The following is an 18027-nucleotide window of genomic DNA, read 5'->3' as shown; positions in this document are numbered from 1 at the left end:
CCATTCAAAGTGTTATCTGTGAGATGCATCGCATTGAGTGTATCTATCTATCTATATATTTTTGCCCAGCAGCCTTTCATCAAATGATGCTTGTACCCAGTAATCCAGTTGATGTTTCTAAGTTTTGGCAATTACAGAGAGCAACTCTAAACATCTGTGTACCAGTTTTTGAGTGAATAGGAACTTTCCTTTCTCTTGGGTACATTCCCAGGACTGAGACTCACAAGCTCCCTGGTTAAGTAGATATTTTAATATATGCTTTGACATTAAAACACCCCATTTTCATAATCACCCAGTGATTTTCCAAAATGACTAGACCATTTTGCATTCCCACCAGCAACAACATGGGCTCTATCCACTTCCACACCCCATCAGCACGTGGTATTGCTTTTGATCGCTGCCCTGCCAAGTGAAGCAGTATCTCATGGTGGTTTCCAATGGTGTTTTTCGATAAGCAGATATTTCATTTCAATGAAGTCCTATTTGTATTTTCTGTTGTTTTCTGCATAGCTAGCATTTTTAGTCAAATTCTTACAAACACCTGATGAGATAGACTACAAACTGACAGTTTTATTGTTATAAACATCCTCAGAGTAACAGCAACATGTTATGAGTCTCCCTTCAGTGTTCCCAAGGAGTGTTTCGTATTGTGGAGGGGACAGAGGGCCCGGGGACAGGGTGGGATGTACCGTGGAGAGTCACAGAACACACACACACACACACACACGCACACACACACACAGCCACAGCCACTAAAATAACCAGAAAAGGAGCCAGCAACCTGTCAGAACATCCTTGCTCTCAGAGAGCAGAATTTCCCATGATTCCCTATGCCCTGAGACAGGAAGGCCAGGCAGGCTGCCAGGATGGGGTGTGGAGGCCATGCTACTTCTCCGTCTTATATGGTTTCCTAGCCTTGGGTGGGGGCCAGGAGTTGAGGACTGGGCAGATTTGGAAACAGTCACACACACACACACACACACACACACACACACACACACACTCATTCACACACAAGCAACATACACCCCAGCAGCGAGGCCTCCCGGATCTGACGACAGGGAGGGAAGCTGAGGCCCATGGCTCCCGAGTGTGTGGCCAGGGCCCTCCAAGAGGCCTTGTTTGTCCGTTCATCCATCCCCCATGATTCCAATGTCCAGAGCACCCCCATGGGGCAGGGAACGTCTCTGCAGGGATTCACATGACTGATTCCTTCTCACAGGTGTCAGCATCCCCAGCAGGTCCCGGGCAGCCTTTGAGGAGAGGGTTCCCCTCCTCGCCGGGGACCGGCAGCGCGGCCAGGGGCATCTCACTCTTCACCTGGATCAGCTCCGGCACGGAGTTGCAGTTCTCTGTGCGATCCAGGTAACTCTGGAGGAGTCCCGCCCCAAAGGCATCACCTTCCACGTTGAGGACGGTACAGGACCGGTCCCTGAAGGGGGAACAGTGACAGGGAAGTAAGTGGGAGGGGAGAGGTCAGGCCCCAGCCCCACCCCTCTCCCCCGAAATCTTCATAATCCCAAGTGCCCCGTCATGCAGTTCTCTGCTTTAGAACCTCAAAGATCTCCTCCATTCTCCCTGGATCCCCAGCGATCCTCCTTCCAGTAAAATACAAGATTCGTTCCTTCTGGAACCTCAAAAAGTCACCCCTCCCTTTCCTGGGGGCCCCAGAAGAGCCCTCAATGCCTCTTTCTCCTTCTGAAATACTACATTCTCCCTCAGGCCCCCTGAACTCCCTAGAACCCTAAGGATCTTCTTCCTTCCTCTTCTTAATACATTTTGTGTGGGTGTGTATGCTATTAAAAAAATTGAGATCTAATTCAGATATCATAAAATTCACCCTTTAAAAGCATACAACTCAGTGGGTTTTAGTTTTTTTTCAGAGTTAGGCAATCACTACTATTTAATTCCAGATTATTTTCATCACGGCAGAAAGAAACCCTTGTATCCATTAAGCAATTTTTTCCCATTTCCTCCCACACCGCAGCCCTAGGCAACCGCTAATCTACTTTGTCTATACATCTGCTTCTTCTGAACAGTTCATATAAATGGAATCATATACAATGTGGTCCTTTGTGTCTGGTTTCTTTCACTTAGCATAATATTTTCAAGGGTCATATGTTATGTATGTTTTTATCACTGCTTCATTCCATTGTATTGCTGGGTAATATTCCATTGTATGGACATATGACACTTTGCTTATCCATTTATCAACTGATCAGTATTCGGTTTGTTTCCACCTGTTTGCTATTATGAATGGTGCTGCCATGAACAATCATGTACAAGTTTTTGTGGCCATGTTTTCAATTCTCTAGGGTTTAAACATAGGGGTGGTATTGCTAAGATACATGGTAACTCTCTAAGTTTTGAAACTAAACTGTCTTCTAATCTCTTAGGTTCTTAATACTTCATCATGATAGCTAACAATGATGTAGCACTTACTCTTCTAAGAAAGCTGTTTGTATTAAGTTATCTAATCCTTCAGGAGAAACTATTCTCATTTTACAGATGGAGAAACTGAGACACAAGGAGATTAAGTTTTTATGTGTGATAAAGTTTTTATGTGTAATAAAGTTTTTATGTGTAATATTATGTATAATAATCTTACACATCTTATGTCCAAGGTCATAATAGCCAGCAACAGCTGATCTGGGAGCCTGATTGAAGAGTCTACTCTATTAACTACCAGGGCATGCTACTTTTTTGGGGTTCCTGTTGGAACCCCAAAGATCCCTTCCTTCCCTCTGATTGGAATACTCTAGATCTCTTCCCCTTTCTTCTAGAATTCCTTCCTTCCTCTCCTCTTCTGCTCAGAGGCTATCAATGACCCTCTTGCTCATTCCCTTCCCCAGGAGTACGCCTGGGCAAACCCTGAAATCCCAAACCCACACTCACACTAGCCAGTCCACGGCCAAGATCAAGGAGATGTCGTGAACCGGCAGGTTGACCGCCTCGAGGATGATGGCCAGAGTGAGCACCCCTCCAGATGGGATGCCCGCCGCACCCACACTGGATGCTGTGGCCGTGACCCTAGGGGAGGAGAAGGGAGGTCACAAGAAGGTCCCTGGGTAGTGGGAGGAGCTGCGGGGGGGCGGCTGCTCTGCCCAGGTTATCTCTGTTGTCAAGGGAGGAGTCAGGTGGGTCGGGGGTCCCTGCCGCAGCCACCCCACACTCACAGGATGGTGATAATCTTCACGAAGTCCAAGGACCGGTGGTTGAGCTGTGCAATGAACACTGCAGCCACACACTGGAAGAGGGCGGCACCGTCCATGTTGACCGTGGCACCGATGGGCAGAATGAAGCGGCTGATGTGTCTGGCCACTCCATTCTTCTCCTCCACACACTTCATCATCAGCGGCAGCGTGGCGGAGCTGCGAGGACCACAGATCAGAGTCATTGCTCGCTCCCTAGGCTGGGCCACTTGGGCCCCGCCCACCGCCCAAGCCACGCCCCTGACCAGCCCCTGGGTCAGGCCCCGCCCACAGCGCCTGCACTGGGGCACAAGCTCCGCCCACCACCTTAGACCGCCGCCCCCTGCTTCCCACACCCCCAGACCTCCCAGCCCTCCATGCCCTTCTCTTCCCAGAGATAGAAGGCACTAGGGATCCCATAGAATGAAAGCACTCCAAAATAGAGTCCAGGACCCCCAGGGAGAGTACCGACCACTACTCGCCAAATACACATAAAGACTCATACCTAAATTCTGAGTGCTCGCTGACTCACATCCCTTCCCTCTACCTATAACAGACCTCGACTAGGCTGCTGTAGGGAGGTTTGGGTTTCTAGGGGACAGGGCCAGCAGATAGACAAACTACCCAGGAGGGGTGGAAGGAGATTTTGAGAGGTTGGATCCAGGGTCCTAGAGTCCCTCAAGGGCAGGCCTGGGGGCGGGGAGGGCTTCTCAGAAAGGGAGGAATAAATCTCCAAGACAGCAGTTTCTTAAGAAGAGGGGTTTTCCAGGACCTTATGAGAAACATACTGAAGCATTATGGCCTCTGAGCCAGATCCCATGTCCCACAAACAAAATTCTAGGGCTCTTTAGACATCAGATGCCCACTCCAGATCCCCTACTCTTAAAAACCCTGTCCTGGTCCGCTCCAAGGTCATACCTGGAGGAGGTCCCGAAGGCGGTGGCCAGCGGCGTCATGATGCCCCACAGGAAGCGGTAGGGGTTCTTGCGGGCGAAGAGAAAGTAGATGAGGGGCAGTGTCAGGAGCCCATGGATGGCATGGCCGAGCAGGCAGCACAGGATGTATTTGCCGAGACTAGCAAAGAGCAGCCCCACGTTCTCCATCTCCACAATCTTGCCGGCCACCAGGAACAAGATTCCCACAGGGGCGTACCTAATTATCCAAGAGACAGATTGCCACCTCTAATCATGTGCTTACCCAGTGCCAGGCACTGTGCTGGGCACATCTCAGCCTTCCTCAAAGGAAGCGCCCACTGCATCGTGGGCTGATGTTTGGACACCTCCCCTGTCATCAGCCACTCTCTCCTCTTGAATATGGTGCTGCTGGGATGTAAAAGAAGTTTGGGTGGTTCCATCACCACTTGGAGTAGAGTCACCCACCAGAACTGCACTTAACACATGACCAGGAAAGAAACACCCACCATGCAAACCATTTACATTTTCTGGGGTTTGTTACAGCAGCTGACATGACTTAAACCAATATACTGTCTCTCCATGAAAAACAAGGATTGTGACTCATGTCTTAATGACAGCTCCCAGGTATGAAGCATTTATGATGTGCTGAGCCCTTGAAGAGGATGGAATCTTCACCACAACCCCATGAGGGAGCTTTTATTTTGAGACTCTTGCAGCTATCGTTGCATTAAGCAAAATCAAATCGGTCTATAAAACAGGGACCCATAATGCTACCAACTTCACAAGAACTATGGGAGGATTAAATGAGATGCCAGTTGAAATGAGTTGAAAGCTTTCTGTGCCCAATAAGTGAAGTCCATAGACTTCAGCTAGGCTTCCTTGGTAGCTCAGTGGTAAAGAAGTTGCCTGCCAATGCAGGAGAGTAGGTTCGATCCCTGGGTTGGGAAGATCCCCTGGAGAGGGAAATAGCAACCCACTCCAGTATTCTTGCCTGGGAAATGCCATGGGACAGAGAAGCCTGGAGGGCTACAGCTCATGGGGGTCTCAAGACTCCGACACGACTTGGCAACTAAATAACAATTAGACTTCAGCTGGGATTTATTCTAACTCCTGGAGCGAAGATCCCAGGGGTTGCTCGTGCCTCCCTGCCAGGAGGGCTCCCATCATCACCTCGACTGTCTGATCACTAAAGCTACTTGTTTTCAAACCCCTTTTCCTCTACTTTTAACATTTATTTGGCTGTGCTGAGAGTTAGTTGCAGCATGTGGACCTAGTTCCCTGACCAGGGATGGAACCCAGGGCTCCTGCATTGGAAGCGTGGAGTCTTAACCACTGGACCACTAGGGAGGTGCCCCCTTTCTCCTCTTTAGTAACAGAAGAAAAGCACCATTTCCCAGCCACCTGTGTACCACAGTTTGGCCAAATGCCTGAACTTTAGCCACTGGGATGCGCCCAGAAATTACACCATTACTTGACAAATATTAGCTAAGCTCATTTATTGTAGGCACGCTATGGGGCAGGCACTGACCCAAGAACTTTATACATATTAACTCACTCGTGCCCGGTACTATCGATTCCATTTTCCACATGGGCAAACTGAGGCATAGCAGGATAAATAACATGTCATAGGGCACAGAGCTGGGGAGTGGCAGCACCAGGATGGTAACTAGGCTATCCAGCTGCAGAGCCTACTCTGACCCAACCTCTGAGAGTTTTCTACTGGGTTTCCCAGGTGGCTCGGTGGTTAAAAAAAAAAAGAAAAAAAAAAAAGACGCTTGCCAGTGCAGAAGACACAGGTTCCATCCCTGGGTCAGGAAGATCCCCTGGAGTAGGAAATGGCAACCCACTCCAGTATTCTTGCTTGGAAAAATCCCATGGACAGAGTTGCCTGGCAGGCTCCAGTCCATGGGGTTGCAAGGAGTCAGACACGACTGAGAACTAAACAACAAAACTGTTTCTATTAGTTCCAACAGCAGCTTTGTAGATGTCAGCTACACTGGAATCAAGGTCAGGGAGGGAGATTTAGTAAGAACACAGCAGCCCTAACCCACCTCCTGATTTCTTTTTTTTTTGGCCACGCTGCATGGCATGTGGGATTCTTGTTCCCCAACCAGGGACTGAACCCTCACCAGCCTGCATTGAAAGCACAGAGTCAACTACTGGACGGCCAGGGAAGTCCCCCACCTCCTGATGTCTGACCTTCTGATCTAGCATGGGTGCTAAGAATCCACATGACACCATGTGGAGACACGGGAGAGGGAGGTGGCAAGGGTGAAGCCAAAAGCCTCAGCATGTGTTTCTTTCCCTTATTATCTGAAGCCATTTAACAAAAGCTCATACATATTAATAATAATTGTAGCTGACATTAAGTGAATGCTCAGTAAGTGCAAGATGTTTACAACACTTTCTAAGTGCTTTACTTACGCCCCAGTCACTTGGTTCATCTTCATGATAACCCTATAAAGCAGGCACTATTCTCGATCACTGACTCAAAGGCAAACATCTGATGACACTGAAATCTGGAAAACTGAGATGCGTTAGCCAGGCCATGGCCACAGCGCGGCTGTCTTTTTGTCCCCTTCCAGTGCCAGGTCGCGCTAGTGGTAAAGAACCTGCCTGCCAACGCAGGAGACATGAGACTCAGGTTCAATCCCTGGTTTGGGAAGATCCCCTGGAGGAGGGCATGGGAAGCCACTCCAGTATTCTTGCCTGGAGAATCCCCATGGACAGAGGAGCCTGGTGGGCTGCAGTCCAAAGGGTTGCAAAGAGTTGGACACGACTGAAGCGACTTAGCAGTAGAATCAAGAAGGTTCTGGGATCAGTCTTAGCTCTCATGGAATACAGCACTGTTGTCTTATAGATAAGGAAACTGAGGCACAGAGAGAGTAAGTCACTTGTCCAAAGTCACACAGCCAGGGAACAGTCAGTGCGAGATTTGAATCTAGATGATCTGGTTTGAAGGGACAGATGTCCCCACTCCCATCACTTACCACATGATCCAGGAGACCAGCACCATGGTGGCATCATTGAAGGAGTTGAAGAAGCGAATGAGCAGCTCTCCCTCGGGCCCCAACTTCCGCAGGGCCACACCAAAGATGATGGCAAACACCACCAGGCCCAGAATGTTCATACCCTCAACCTCGCCCCCAGTGGGCACCTTTGGGCAAGAACAGATGGGGTCAGGAGGGCCCATTTGGTCAACCTGCACAGGGACTGGGGGCCTGTCCTGAGCACTGCTGGGACCCAGCAGAGACAAGACCATTCCCCAGACCCCTTCCTCCAAAGGCTCATAGTCCAGGTCCAGGGACCACCCAGAGTGGGCAAGGGAGAACCCAAGGGAGTATGGGAACTGAGGAAGGCAGTGCTGCCAAACTCAGAGGAGAGGGATCAGGAGGACTTCCTGGAGGAGAGGGTGAAGACTTGGAGACTAGGGGTGAACAAGGTAAAGCAGGGAAGGGGTAGAAGGTTTTAGAGAGGTAACAATATGCAACAACCTAGAAATGACTCTAATCCAGGCATTCAAAGAAGAGAAAGAAGCTGGGGTAGAATCGGCTGGGCAGAGTCACAAGATGGGGCTGGGTGGGCGGAAGGGCAGGGCTGGGGCCTCACAGAGCCCCATGGACTATGGTGAGGAGCCTGGGCTTTCTTCCGAGGGCACTCAGGAGCAGGAAAGGGCTTTAAGTGGAAGAGAGGAGAGGTCAGGTTTGCGCTTTGGAAAGCCAGGCTGAAGCGGGGTGGGGGTAAGAATAACAACCCAGATCAGAGCATGGCTGTAGGGAGGAAGAAGGGCAAAATGGAGATTCCAGAAAGGCAGAAAAGACAGAAATTGGGGAGGGGCTTCAGAGAATTTAAAACAGACTGCACCCCAAACGCTAGAAGACCCAGAGGGCACACAAGACAGGGGTAAGAACAAAATGAAAAAATCCACAGCAATGGGCCACGGTGCAGCCCCTCACCCACCCCAACCCTTCCCACCTCTTACCTTCACCAGAGTGCCGTTGAACAATCTCTCCTTATAGGAGGTAGTGTACTGCAGGAGGGGTTGGGAAGAGTCAGGATCAATTGTCTTTGTCAGTTGTCATCGAGGCTCCCCCATCCAACCCTGGCTCTGTTAATACTCAAAGCCCACCCTAGGCATCCCTTATACTGATTTTGTTCCATCCCACCATCAACCCCACTGCAGTAGGACCATTCATACCCCCATTTTCCAGAGGTGGAAACTGTGAGGCTCACAGAGGTAAAGGCGCTTGCTCAGGGTCGCCCAGCTAGAATTAGAACCCAGACGGGGCTCAGAACCCATATTCTCATGAGAGGCGTGGATGGGTTTCGTTCATAGGTCATCCAGGAGCCCCGCACTACGGCTATAAATAGGTAGGCATCTGTGTTTTTCCAGGTGCCACCCCAAATCCGGCATCCAGCAGCTGTGACTGCCTGTCTCCCTCCCTGTCCCCCCCAACCCCGAGGGACACCCCCAAAGACTCACTGAGCGGAAGGCTGCAGATACCAGGTTGGAGGGGAAAATATTTCTGCAGAAAGAAACATGGGCGGGGTGGGGGGGGGTAGGGAGTATTAGATAAGGCAGGAGATCAGGGGGTATCAGGGTTACTGGGTTGGCTTCTTGGGGTGAAGGGAACCTTAGAGGCCCCATTTGTACCCAGACGTGGTCCCCAACCATGCCTCAGCCAGGTTCAGCCAGGTAGAGATGGACCTGGCCCTGCACATTTTTCCAGGGTGTGGGGAGTCTGAGCTGGACTCCTGGGGCCCCAGGAGACTAGTATTGTAGCCCCAAGGGAGTGTTGATTGAGACTGAGGAATGCCAGCTTCCCATGCCCTTCCCATGCCCGCTGGGGCAGGGCTACAGGGCCTGGGCTCCACCCCTGTAGCAGCCTCAATACCCGAGACATCTTGCATCAGCCACTTCCTCCTTCAGACCTGAGGAAGGGGTGGCCCTGGGGGATGCCTGGTGGCTTGCAGGGTGTGGGGAAGACCTGGGTGTGCTGGTGACAAAGTGACAAGGACTGCCTGTGCTGTCGTGAAGGCATCTTTGTTTATGCGGCCACTCTTGTGTAAGGGTGTCTGGGTGTGATTAAGGATACAGCAGCATGCATGAAACCCCATAGAGCGTGTGAGGGAGTCAGACAGCAGCCCCCTGTCTCTCAGGTTAAGACAAAAATAACAGCCAAGGCAACTATGGGCGTTGGACTAAGTGCTGTATATAAATCAACTCATTTCAGACTCCCAACAGCCCTTGGGGCGGGGCCCTATTATCCCCATTTGACAGGAAAGTAAACTGAAGCACTGACAGGTGAAGAAACTTGTAGGAGCAGCAGAGCTGGGATTTGAGCCCTGCTGGCTGGTTTCACAGTCCTAACTACTCGGCAACCTCAGATCCTCCCTTTCACCAAAGCCACGGGTACGCAGCTAGGGGTGGGGGTTGGGGGGGCGCGGGTTAGTGTTTAGAGATGTGCGACCCTGAAGGTGTATGTGAGTGTCTATGTGCTCTCGAGCTGTGTTTAGGCAGGTTTCACATGTTGGTGTGATCGGCAGCATCAGTGAGTGGCTGTTTGTGCTAAAAAGGTGGCAGTGCCCAGTGTGTGTGACGATATAAGCCCATGTGTTGGTGAGATGGCACAGCCGTGTATCTGCGTGCCTGTGTCCAGCTGTGTGTCAGCTGCTTATAAAGCTGGATGGTTCTGAGATGTTCCAGGTCAGTTGTCGAGTGACTGGCCAAGTGTGCCTGGATCTGGCACAACACCAAAGCTTATACACATAAAAACAGCCTTCAGGTGGCTTGCCTGTCAGCAGGTCAGCCTGTACTCAGCCAGGCCAGCCAGGGCTGGGTCGGGACGCTGCTATCTGCCTGACCCAGGAGGTGCCCACCCACGTTAACTTCTGGACACCCAGCCTTCCCCCAATATCAGCCTGTGTTGATGTCAAGAGGCCAGGGGGGAACCCTGTTCCATGACTCATCATTTCCTTCTGCCACTTCCAGGAAGTCCCCAACCAACCTGGAGACACTGAATCAGCAGCCCTCAGAGGCAAGGCCATGTGGACCCAGCCCGTCCGCCCTCCTTAAAAGGGAGAAGAGACATTCTTGAGGCGCAGGGAGCAAAAGCCCAAAGGAAAAGAATCTGCCCCCTCTCTGGGCAGCCTAGTGCCAGCGGAGGGCGGCTGGGGACTAGACAGAACAGGAAATGGGATGGTAAGGCTGCACAGGTGGCAGCATGCACGGTCCAGCACAGATGAACTAGGCGTGGAAGAGAGGCTCAGAAAAGGACCTGGCTTTGTCTGGGTGACACGTGGTGGGGGAACCACGTGGGTAGAGGGCCTGGTTGGGGGGGGTCCTCTCCAATCTCCTCAAGTCCTTCAGGGCCCCCTGATGCAGGGCTCCCAAACTTTTATCCGGACAGGGGACTTAAATCTTTATCCAGAAATCTCATCCTGGGGCCCTCCAACACTCAAAGATTCCCTTCCAATATCCCCTCAGCATCCTCCCCCTTCACAGCAGAGGTCCCCCTAGGCACCCCCCCAACACACCCTCCCCACCACCCCGGCTGCCAAGCATCACTCCTAAAACTTTCATGCCTATCACTCTCCTGTGGGGTCCCCTTTATGTACCCAAGCTCTCACATTTAGAAACCTCCAGGACTGCGTCTTCACCCTCCCTATCCTGACCCTCCCCAGAACCCCCCCAACTATCCCACCCCATTTTTCCTGAGGCCCTGGGGATGTCCCGGGCCTCCCACCCCAGGACCCCAAACCCCTCTTCCGTCCACGTGGCGACTCCCCTTCCCACCAGGCTGAAGCACCCCTATCCCCCACCCCTCCACCAGGTAGGGCGGGCTCTGACCTCACAAGATCCAGGAACGAATCGAGCACCTCCTTGCTGGGGGCCTCTTCCACCGGGGCCCCGACCGAGGTGTTGATGGCGGCGAAGGCGGCGCCCGGCTGCAGCGCGAGCGCCAAGCCCACGCCGAGCGCCGACGCTAGCAGTGTGGTGACAAGGAAAAAGAGCAGCGCCCAGGCGCCAAGGCGCCCGAGCGCGCTCGGATCCAGGCTGGCGGCGCCGCCGATCAAGCTGCACACCACCAGCGGCAAGATGATCATCTTTAACAGGCGCAGCAGCAGCTCTCCCGGAAAGGAGAAGGCTTCCAGGCGCGCGGGGCCCAGGGCGAGCGCGCCGCCGGCTCCCGAGACCCCCAGCCCCAGCGCCACGCCGGCCACCACGGCCACTACCGTCAGCAGCACCAGCAAGTTGGCGCGAAGGCAGCGACGCACCTGATCCCCGGAACCGCAACGGCCGCCTTTTAACGAGCCTACGTCCTCTATGGGGACCAACATCGAGACACCGTTGGCGGTGGGTTCCGCCGCCGCGTACCCTTTGGGGTCTCCCTTAGGCGGATCGGCCACCATGATGAACGCCGCTGGGGTTCCTTTAGCGCCTGCAAGTTGGGAGCGCTTGGGGTTCCTTCTCAGGACGCTGACGTTCCTTAAAACTTTAACAGAGTCCGGAGGCTAGAACTTTCAAGAATTCTTTGCAGTTGTGAGTTCACAGCGCTCAAGTTCCTTGGCTCTTAGAAGCTGAAATGTTTGAGAGTCCCTTGGCTGGGCGCTGGGGTTCCTCTGTTCTCTATCTGTGTCCGGCGCTGAAAGCTGGGAGGTGGGAGCGCTGGCGTTCTTGACCGTAGGGGTTAGGAATACGGGAGGTTCTCGAAATGGGACCCTGGGGTCCTCGGCTCCGGAAGTGTTGAAGACGTCCGGGCGGCGGAGGTCTTCAAGAGACTAGGTCCTGGTGGCTCAGATCCGGGACGCCTGGATCCGGGAGGCGGGAACCTGGCGGTTGGCGGGGTCCTGGAAACAGAGGGCTGGGGAGTCTGAGTCTGGGGGCCAGAAGACGGAGCTCCGGGAAGAGAGGGGGCCAGGTTTTTGGGTCCAAGAGGGGAGATTCAAGCCCCGGGGTGCCGAAGGCGGCGGCCCGAGACCCCAGGAGTAAACAGCTGCTAGCCTACACCAAACCTCCCGAGCGCGCCGCGTGGCTCTGAGTGGCTTTAGCGGAAGCTGGCGGGATTTAGAATCCTCGGGCAAGGCGGGAGAGAGCGGGGGACCAGCGCGCCGCTGCCGATTGGCTCTCGCGCTTATAGGGCGGGACTTAGGACCGGGGTGGGGCCAAGGCACCCCGAGGGAAGGCTAAATAACAGAGTTTGTTTTCAGGGGCGGGGTCCGGATGGGGCGTGGAGAGTCCGCAGGGGCGGGGCGTTGGAAGGAGGTTTGTTTTTCCCGCCAAAGGCTAGGATTGGGGGCTTTAAATCACAAAAGTCCGTGAAGCCAAATCATCTAGAAAGTGCCCGGTGATCCGCGGGGGGCTTATCGTGTAAATCTGTTTAGCTCCTTCCACCCTAAGTTCCGGTTTTTTGTTCCTCGATGTCAAAGTAAAATACAGATCCCTCACGTGAATGATGTTAATAATTTTCAGAATAAAGGTTCTCAGTTCAGAGCCCCACACGTGTCGATTAATGGCAGAATCGATGCGTTTGAACTGTGGTGCTGGAGAAGACTCTTGCGAGTCCCTTGGACTGCAAGGAGATCCAACCAGTCCATACTAAAGGAGACCAGTCCTGGGTGTTCATTGGAAGGACTGATGCTGAGGCTGAAACTCCAATATTTTGGCCACCTCATGCGAAGAGTTGACTCATTGGAAAAGACCCTGATGCAGGGAGGGATTGGAGGCAGGAGGAGAAGGGGACGACAGAGGATGAGATGGCTGGATGGCATCACTGACTCGATGGACGGGAGTTTGAGTGAACTCCGGAAGTTGGTGATGGACAGGGAGGCCTGGCGTGCTGCGATTCATGGGGTCGCAAAGAGTCGGACACGACTGAGCGACTGAACTGAACTGAAGATTGTAATCCACTTCCCCCTAGGTAGGTAATTTGCAATTATCTATTTTAAACGGTAATTCAGTTTAATCTAAGGCTTTTGCTTTCACCAAATATTTTTCTCTTTTTATTATGAAAATTTTCAAGATACAAAAAAGTTTAGAGGATTTTACAGTGAACATCCATATAGCCTAGACCTAGAGTCTAGAGTTATTTCACCATACTTCTATATACAATTTCTATACATTTATCTTTCTCTAGCCATCTACCCATTCACCTTCTTTGGCTACATGTCAAAGTAAGTTGCAAATATCAGCGCCCTTTCTAAACAATTAAGGATGCATTTATTAATCACAGTTCAATATTTGTATGCAGTCCTCTTTATTTATTTATTTATTTTTAATTTTGGGGCCATGCTGACTGGCTTGTGGGATCTTAGTTCCCTGACTAGGGCTTGAACCCACATTTTGGGCAATGAAAGTGCTGAATCCTAACCACTAGACCACCAGTGAATTCCCTGTACACAGTCCTTTTTCACAAAATGCACAAACCATTAGTAACGCCTGCTGGTTTTTAACGAATGCATATGCCTGATTTCACTGGAATCTCCAAAATTGCTTGGTGAAGTTGGGTCCACTAATATACCCATTCTCCAGATGGGCAAAACTGGGCCTTATGGCCAGAGGAAGTCACTCATCTTGAAGCCACACCTGAAGGGAGCTGGGAGCTGCAAGCCTGCCTCTCAAGACCCTACCCTTAAAGGGAATCAGTTGTGATCTCCTCCTTCTCCTGGCCATGTTGAAATCCTACTTCTTTCCCACCTGGACTGTTCTCTGATAACGTATCAGGTGTTCACACTTGTAAAGACTATTGATAGTGATCATCTCAGAGGCTTCCTTCCGAAGCAACTGTGGGGCCTTAGGCAAGTCACCACCTCTATAAGCCTGTTTTCACTTATAAGTCTGTAAAATGGGGAGAATAATAGTAGCTCAGACCTCCTTGGGTACTGAAGATCAAATGAGACCCTACATTCAAAGTATTTAGATGGGGTACAGGTTAACCCCTATAAAGTTAACTATAACTACTCTTATTCTTGTCACTATCTCTCTAAAATATTTGTTGTTGCTGTTCAGCCACTCACTCATGTCCAACTCTTTGCAACCCCATGGACTACAGCATGCCAGGCTTCCCTATCCTTCACTATCTCCTGGAGTTGGCTCAAACTCATGTCCATTGAGTCGGTGATGCCATCACTCCCTTCTCCTGTCCTCAATCTTTCCCAGCATCAGGGTCTTTTCCAATGAGTCGGCTCTTTGCATTAGACGGCCAGAGTATTGGAGCTTCAGCTTCAGTATCAGTCCTTCCAGTGAATATTCAGGGTTGATTTCCTTTAGGATTGACCACTTTGATCTCCTTGTTGTCCAAGGGACTTTCAGGAGTCTTCTCCAGCACCACAGTTTGAAAGCATCAATTCTTTGGCACTCAGCCTTCTTTATGGTCCAACTCTCACATCTGTACATGACTACTGGGAAAATCATAGCTTTGACTGTTTGCCATCACTTTGTTGGCAAAGTAATGTCTCTGCTTCTCAATACACTGTCTACATTTGTCATAGCTTTTCTTCCCAGAAGCAATAAATAAATAAGTATTATTATGTTATTAAAATATTTTGGCATTTATGTTATTTATTTGGCTGCACCAGGTCTTAGTTATGGCATACGGGATCTTTGATCTTCCTTGTGGCGTGTGGGATCCCAGTTCCCTGACCAGGATTTGAACCTGGGCCCCTTGCGTTGAGAATGCAGAATCTTAGCCACTGGACCACCAAGGAAGACCCTATTGTTGTTATTGTCATTATTATTGAAGAACATGGTTTGGGAGTCCCCAACCAGCTCCAGATGGTGTTTGCCCCTGGTGGTAAATTATTCCTCCTGGTCACTTGGTCTCAGCCAGCCCTAGCCCTCCACCTGCCTGGACAGGAGCTTTGAGAGCTTATGATGACATCTGGCAGGAACTGAAGGGGCCAAACCGAGCAGAGAATTTGCCCAGAACCTGAACAGCCCACCACCCAGGCACAAGTGGCCATATAGACCTCCTTCCTGGGTCTCTTGGATGCTCTCCCTCCTAAATTCTCCCAGATTCCACGCCTCCTACTTCAGAAGGCCCCCGTCCATCACCCAACCCTCCGAGTCTAAAGCTGTATTCATTCGACACTCACGTTAAACTCCCACATGCTTGGCGCTCTGCTAGACACAGAACGTGGGCCCTAAAGCCACACAGACTGGTTTGAGTCCTGGCTCCACCACTTATCAGCTAAGCATCAGTTTCCACATTTGTCCTAGAGTCACTGTGAGTGTGAATTTGATGGTGTACACAGAGACCCCTGATGCAAAACACGAGGGGACAATTCCTCAGCACTCTGTTCATTCCACAAATACTCCTCGGGCCATTACTAGGGGCCAAGTGCCATTCAAGGTGCTGGGGATTCCACAGTAAGGAAAAAATTAAAAATAAAGCCCAGGAAATATATTCATTATTTTTTTGGGGGGGGAGCCATGCCATGTGGCTTGCAAGATCTTAGTTCCCCAACCAGAGGTTGAATCCAGGCCCTGGCAGTGAAACATGAGTCCTAACCATTGGACCACCAGGGAATTCCCTCAATATCTTACAATAACCTATAATTGAAAAGAAAACTATATATATATATACGCATCTGAATCATATACATATATATATATATGAATCATATATATATCTGAATCACTGTTAGAGATCAGAAACTAGCACAACATTGTAAATCAACCATCCTTTGATAAAAACTTTCTAAGTAAAATTTAAAAATAATAACTCATACAAAACTCCTCACTAGCGTTCTAGCAAGGGGAGATGAGGAAATGAACTTGGGTTTTCAGGTGGGAATAAGATCTGGAGAAAGAGAAACCGTTCATTGCCCAGCAGATACAGCAAGAACAGTACAGGATGGACCACTCTGAGGAGGTGACATTTGCCATGAAATCTGAATGACAAGAAGGAGCCCACTGGGACAATCTGGGAAGAAATCTCTCTTTTTTAAATACTTATTTAATTAACTTCTTTGGCTGCCCTGGGTCTTAGCTTCCGCACGTGGAATTTTTGATCTTCACTGTGACCCGTGGAAACTTTTCATCACGGCAAGCGGGATCTTTGAGTTGCAACATGCAGAATCTTTGGTTGCGGCACCTGGGCTCTTGCTGTGGCACGTGAGATCTAGTTCCCTGAGCAGGGATCAAACCTGGTCCAAACCTCTAAGGCAGCAAGAGGGGTTTCTGCCCTTGTGTGAATGCTATCAAACATTTTCAGATCTTCACTAATCTTTAAGATCAATCCCGTTTTAGTGACTTGGAAGCAGACAGGATAATGAGGTTTGTTGTGGCCCCACCCCTACCTGGGCAGGAGATTTGAACTGCCCAGATTTGAACTGAGATTTGTCCTCAACCCTTATCTGACACCTCAGCTATCCTACAGTTGATCCCCATCCCAAGCAGAGCTATTTCCTTCCAGGGACCATCATCTATTCTGATCACAGCTTTGGGCCCTATGATAGGTGGTGCCAGGGATCCAAGAATGACCAAGATAGTCATAACCCTATCCTCTGGAGAATCACAGTCCAGAGGAGGTGACAAACACACCCTCCGATTGTGACAACACAGAGCGAGCAGAGCTGGGTTGAAGGAGCCCAGACGGGATGCTTGACCCGGACTAGGGGTCAAGGAGGGCTGCCTGGAAGAGGAGGCATCCCAGTTGGAATAGGGAGGGGTTGGACCAAATCCAGGGAAAGAATAAAGGGACAAGTACATGAGAAGAGCCTAGAATGTTCAAAAGCACAGATCTAATCTAGTCACCCCAGTGGCTTCTCTCAGGACAAAGTCCAAGCTCTTTAGCCAGGCATCTGTCTATTCAGTAATTCATTCCTTCAATCATTCAACAAACCGTATCCACTGAATGGAACATTTTGTTGTTGTTATTGTTTAATCACTAAGTCGTGTCCAACTCTTTGCGACCGCAGGGACTGTAGCCTGCCAGGCTCCTCAGTCCATGGGATTCTTCAGGCAACAATGCTGGAGTGGGTTGCCATGCCCTCCTCCAGGGGATCTTCCCCACCCAGGGGTGGAGCCCGAGTTTCTGGCTCTGGCAGGCAGACTCTTTATACAGTGCCACCTGGGAAGCCCTCCTGACCCAGTGAGAGGCACCAGATAGAGTGAGACAGACGGGGATCTGGGTGGAGGGCAGCTTTCAGTACCAAATCAGGTGGTCAAGAAATATTGCTAAGGAAATAAAGGTAAGATGCAGGACGAGTATATAAGACAGGGCACCCTACCATCTGTGGGGGAAAAAAACAATCTATATAACAAAAAATATATGTATACATATAATAATATGTATATAGGGACTTCCTTGGTGGTCCAGTGGTTAAGAATCTGTAAAAATAATTAAAATATTTATAAAAATAAAATATGTAGACAACATATATAGGGGTCTTGTTTTTGTATCCATTCAGCCAGTCTTTGTCTTTTGGTTGGGGCATTCAACCCTTTACATTTAAGGTAATTATTGATAGGTAATTAAATAAAGTTAAAATAAATAACTAAAATAAAAATTTATTAAAAATAAGTAAAATATATAAAATAAAGTAAATTTAAAAATATATATATAAATGTTTCCTCTGCATTGACTATCTCTGCAAGAATTCACAGAAACTGCTCAGAATGGAAACTTACAGGAAGGAAGTCTGTGGCTTTGTAGTCCAGCACGGCACCACGAAACCATCATCTTCGTGTCTCATGGCTTAGTAGCTGAATGACCTCCAGCAAGTCACTCAATCCTCCAGCCTTAGTTTGCATGACTGTGAAATGGGCTTAAAGGGTAGCATCTGCCTCCAAGGTCACGGAGGGTGAACCAAGTTCATGTGTATAAAATGTTTGGCTTGGTGTCTGGCAAATCATAGCCTCATGGTATTTTAAGCTCCGAAGACTTTTTGATATCGACATTATACCTAAGGGTGAAAGT

The 18027-nt window shown here is 50.1% G+C and overlaps 1 protein-coding gene across 1 annotated transcript; it reads right to left on the bottom strand.

Annotated features, from left to right (window-relative positions):
• Positions 1 to 545: 545 nt before the first annotated feature.
• SLC1A5 (solute carrier family 1 member 5) lies at positions 546 to 12257 on the bottom strand. Its single transcript, XM_027515376.1, has 8 exons — positions 10956 to 12257; positions 8589 to 8631; positions 8088 to 8135; positions 7096 to 7262; positions 4110 to 4343; positions 3177 to 3371; positions 2896 to 3030; positions 546 to 1432 (listed from the first exon to the last, which is right to left on the bottom strand). The coding sequence occupies exons 1-8, from the start codon at positions 11516 to 11518 to the stop codon at positions 1198 to 1200; spliced, it is 1620 nt and encodes a 539-aa protein (XP_027371177.1). The 5' UTR covers positions 11519 to 12257; the 3' UTR covers positions 546 to 1197.
• Positions 12258 to 18027: the final 5770 nt, after the last annotated feature.

The sequence above is a fragment of the Bos indicus x Bos taurus genome, chromosome 18 (assembly GCF_003369695.1).
Source record: "Bos indicus x Bos taurus breed Angus x Brahman F1 hybrid chromosome 18, Bos_hybrid_MaternalHap_v2.0, whole genome shotgun sequence".
Taxonomy (NCBI): domain Eukaryota; kingdom Metazoa; phylum Chordata; class Mammalia; order Artiodactyla; family Bovidae; genus Bos; species Bos indicus x Bos taurus.
Note: the sequence above shows the minus strand (reverse complement) of the source record. Positions and strands in the feature narration are given on the sequence as shown.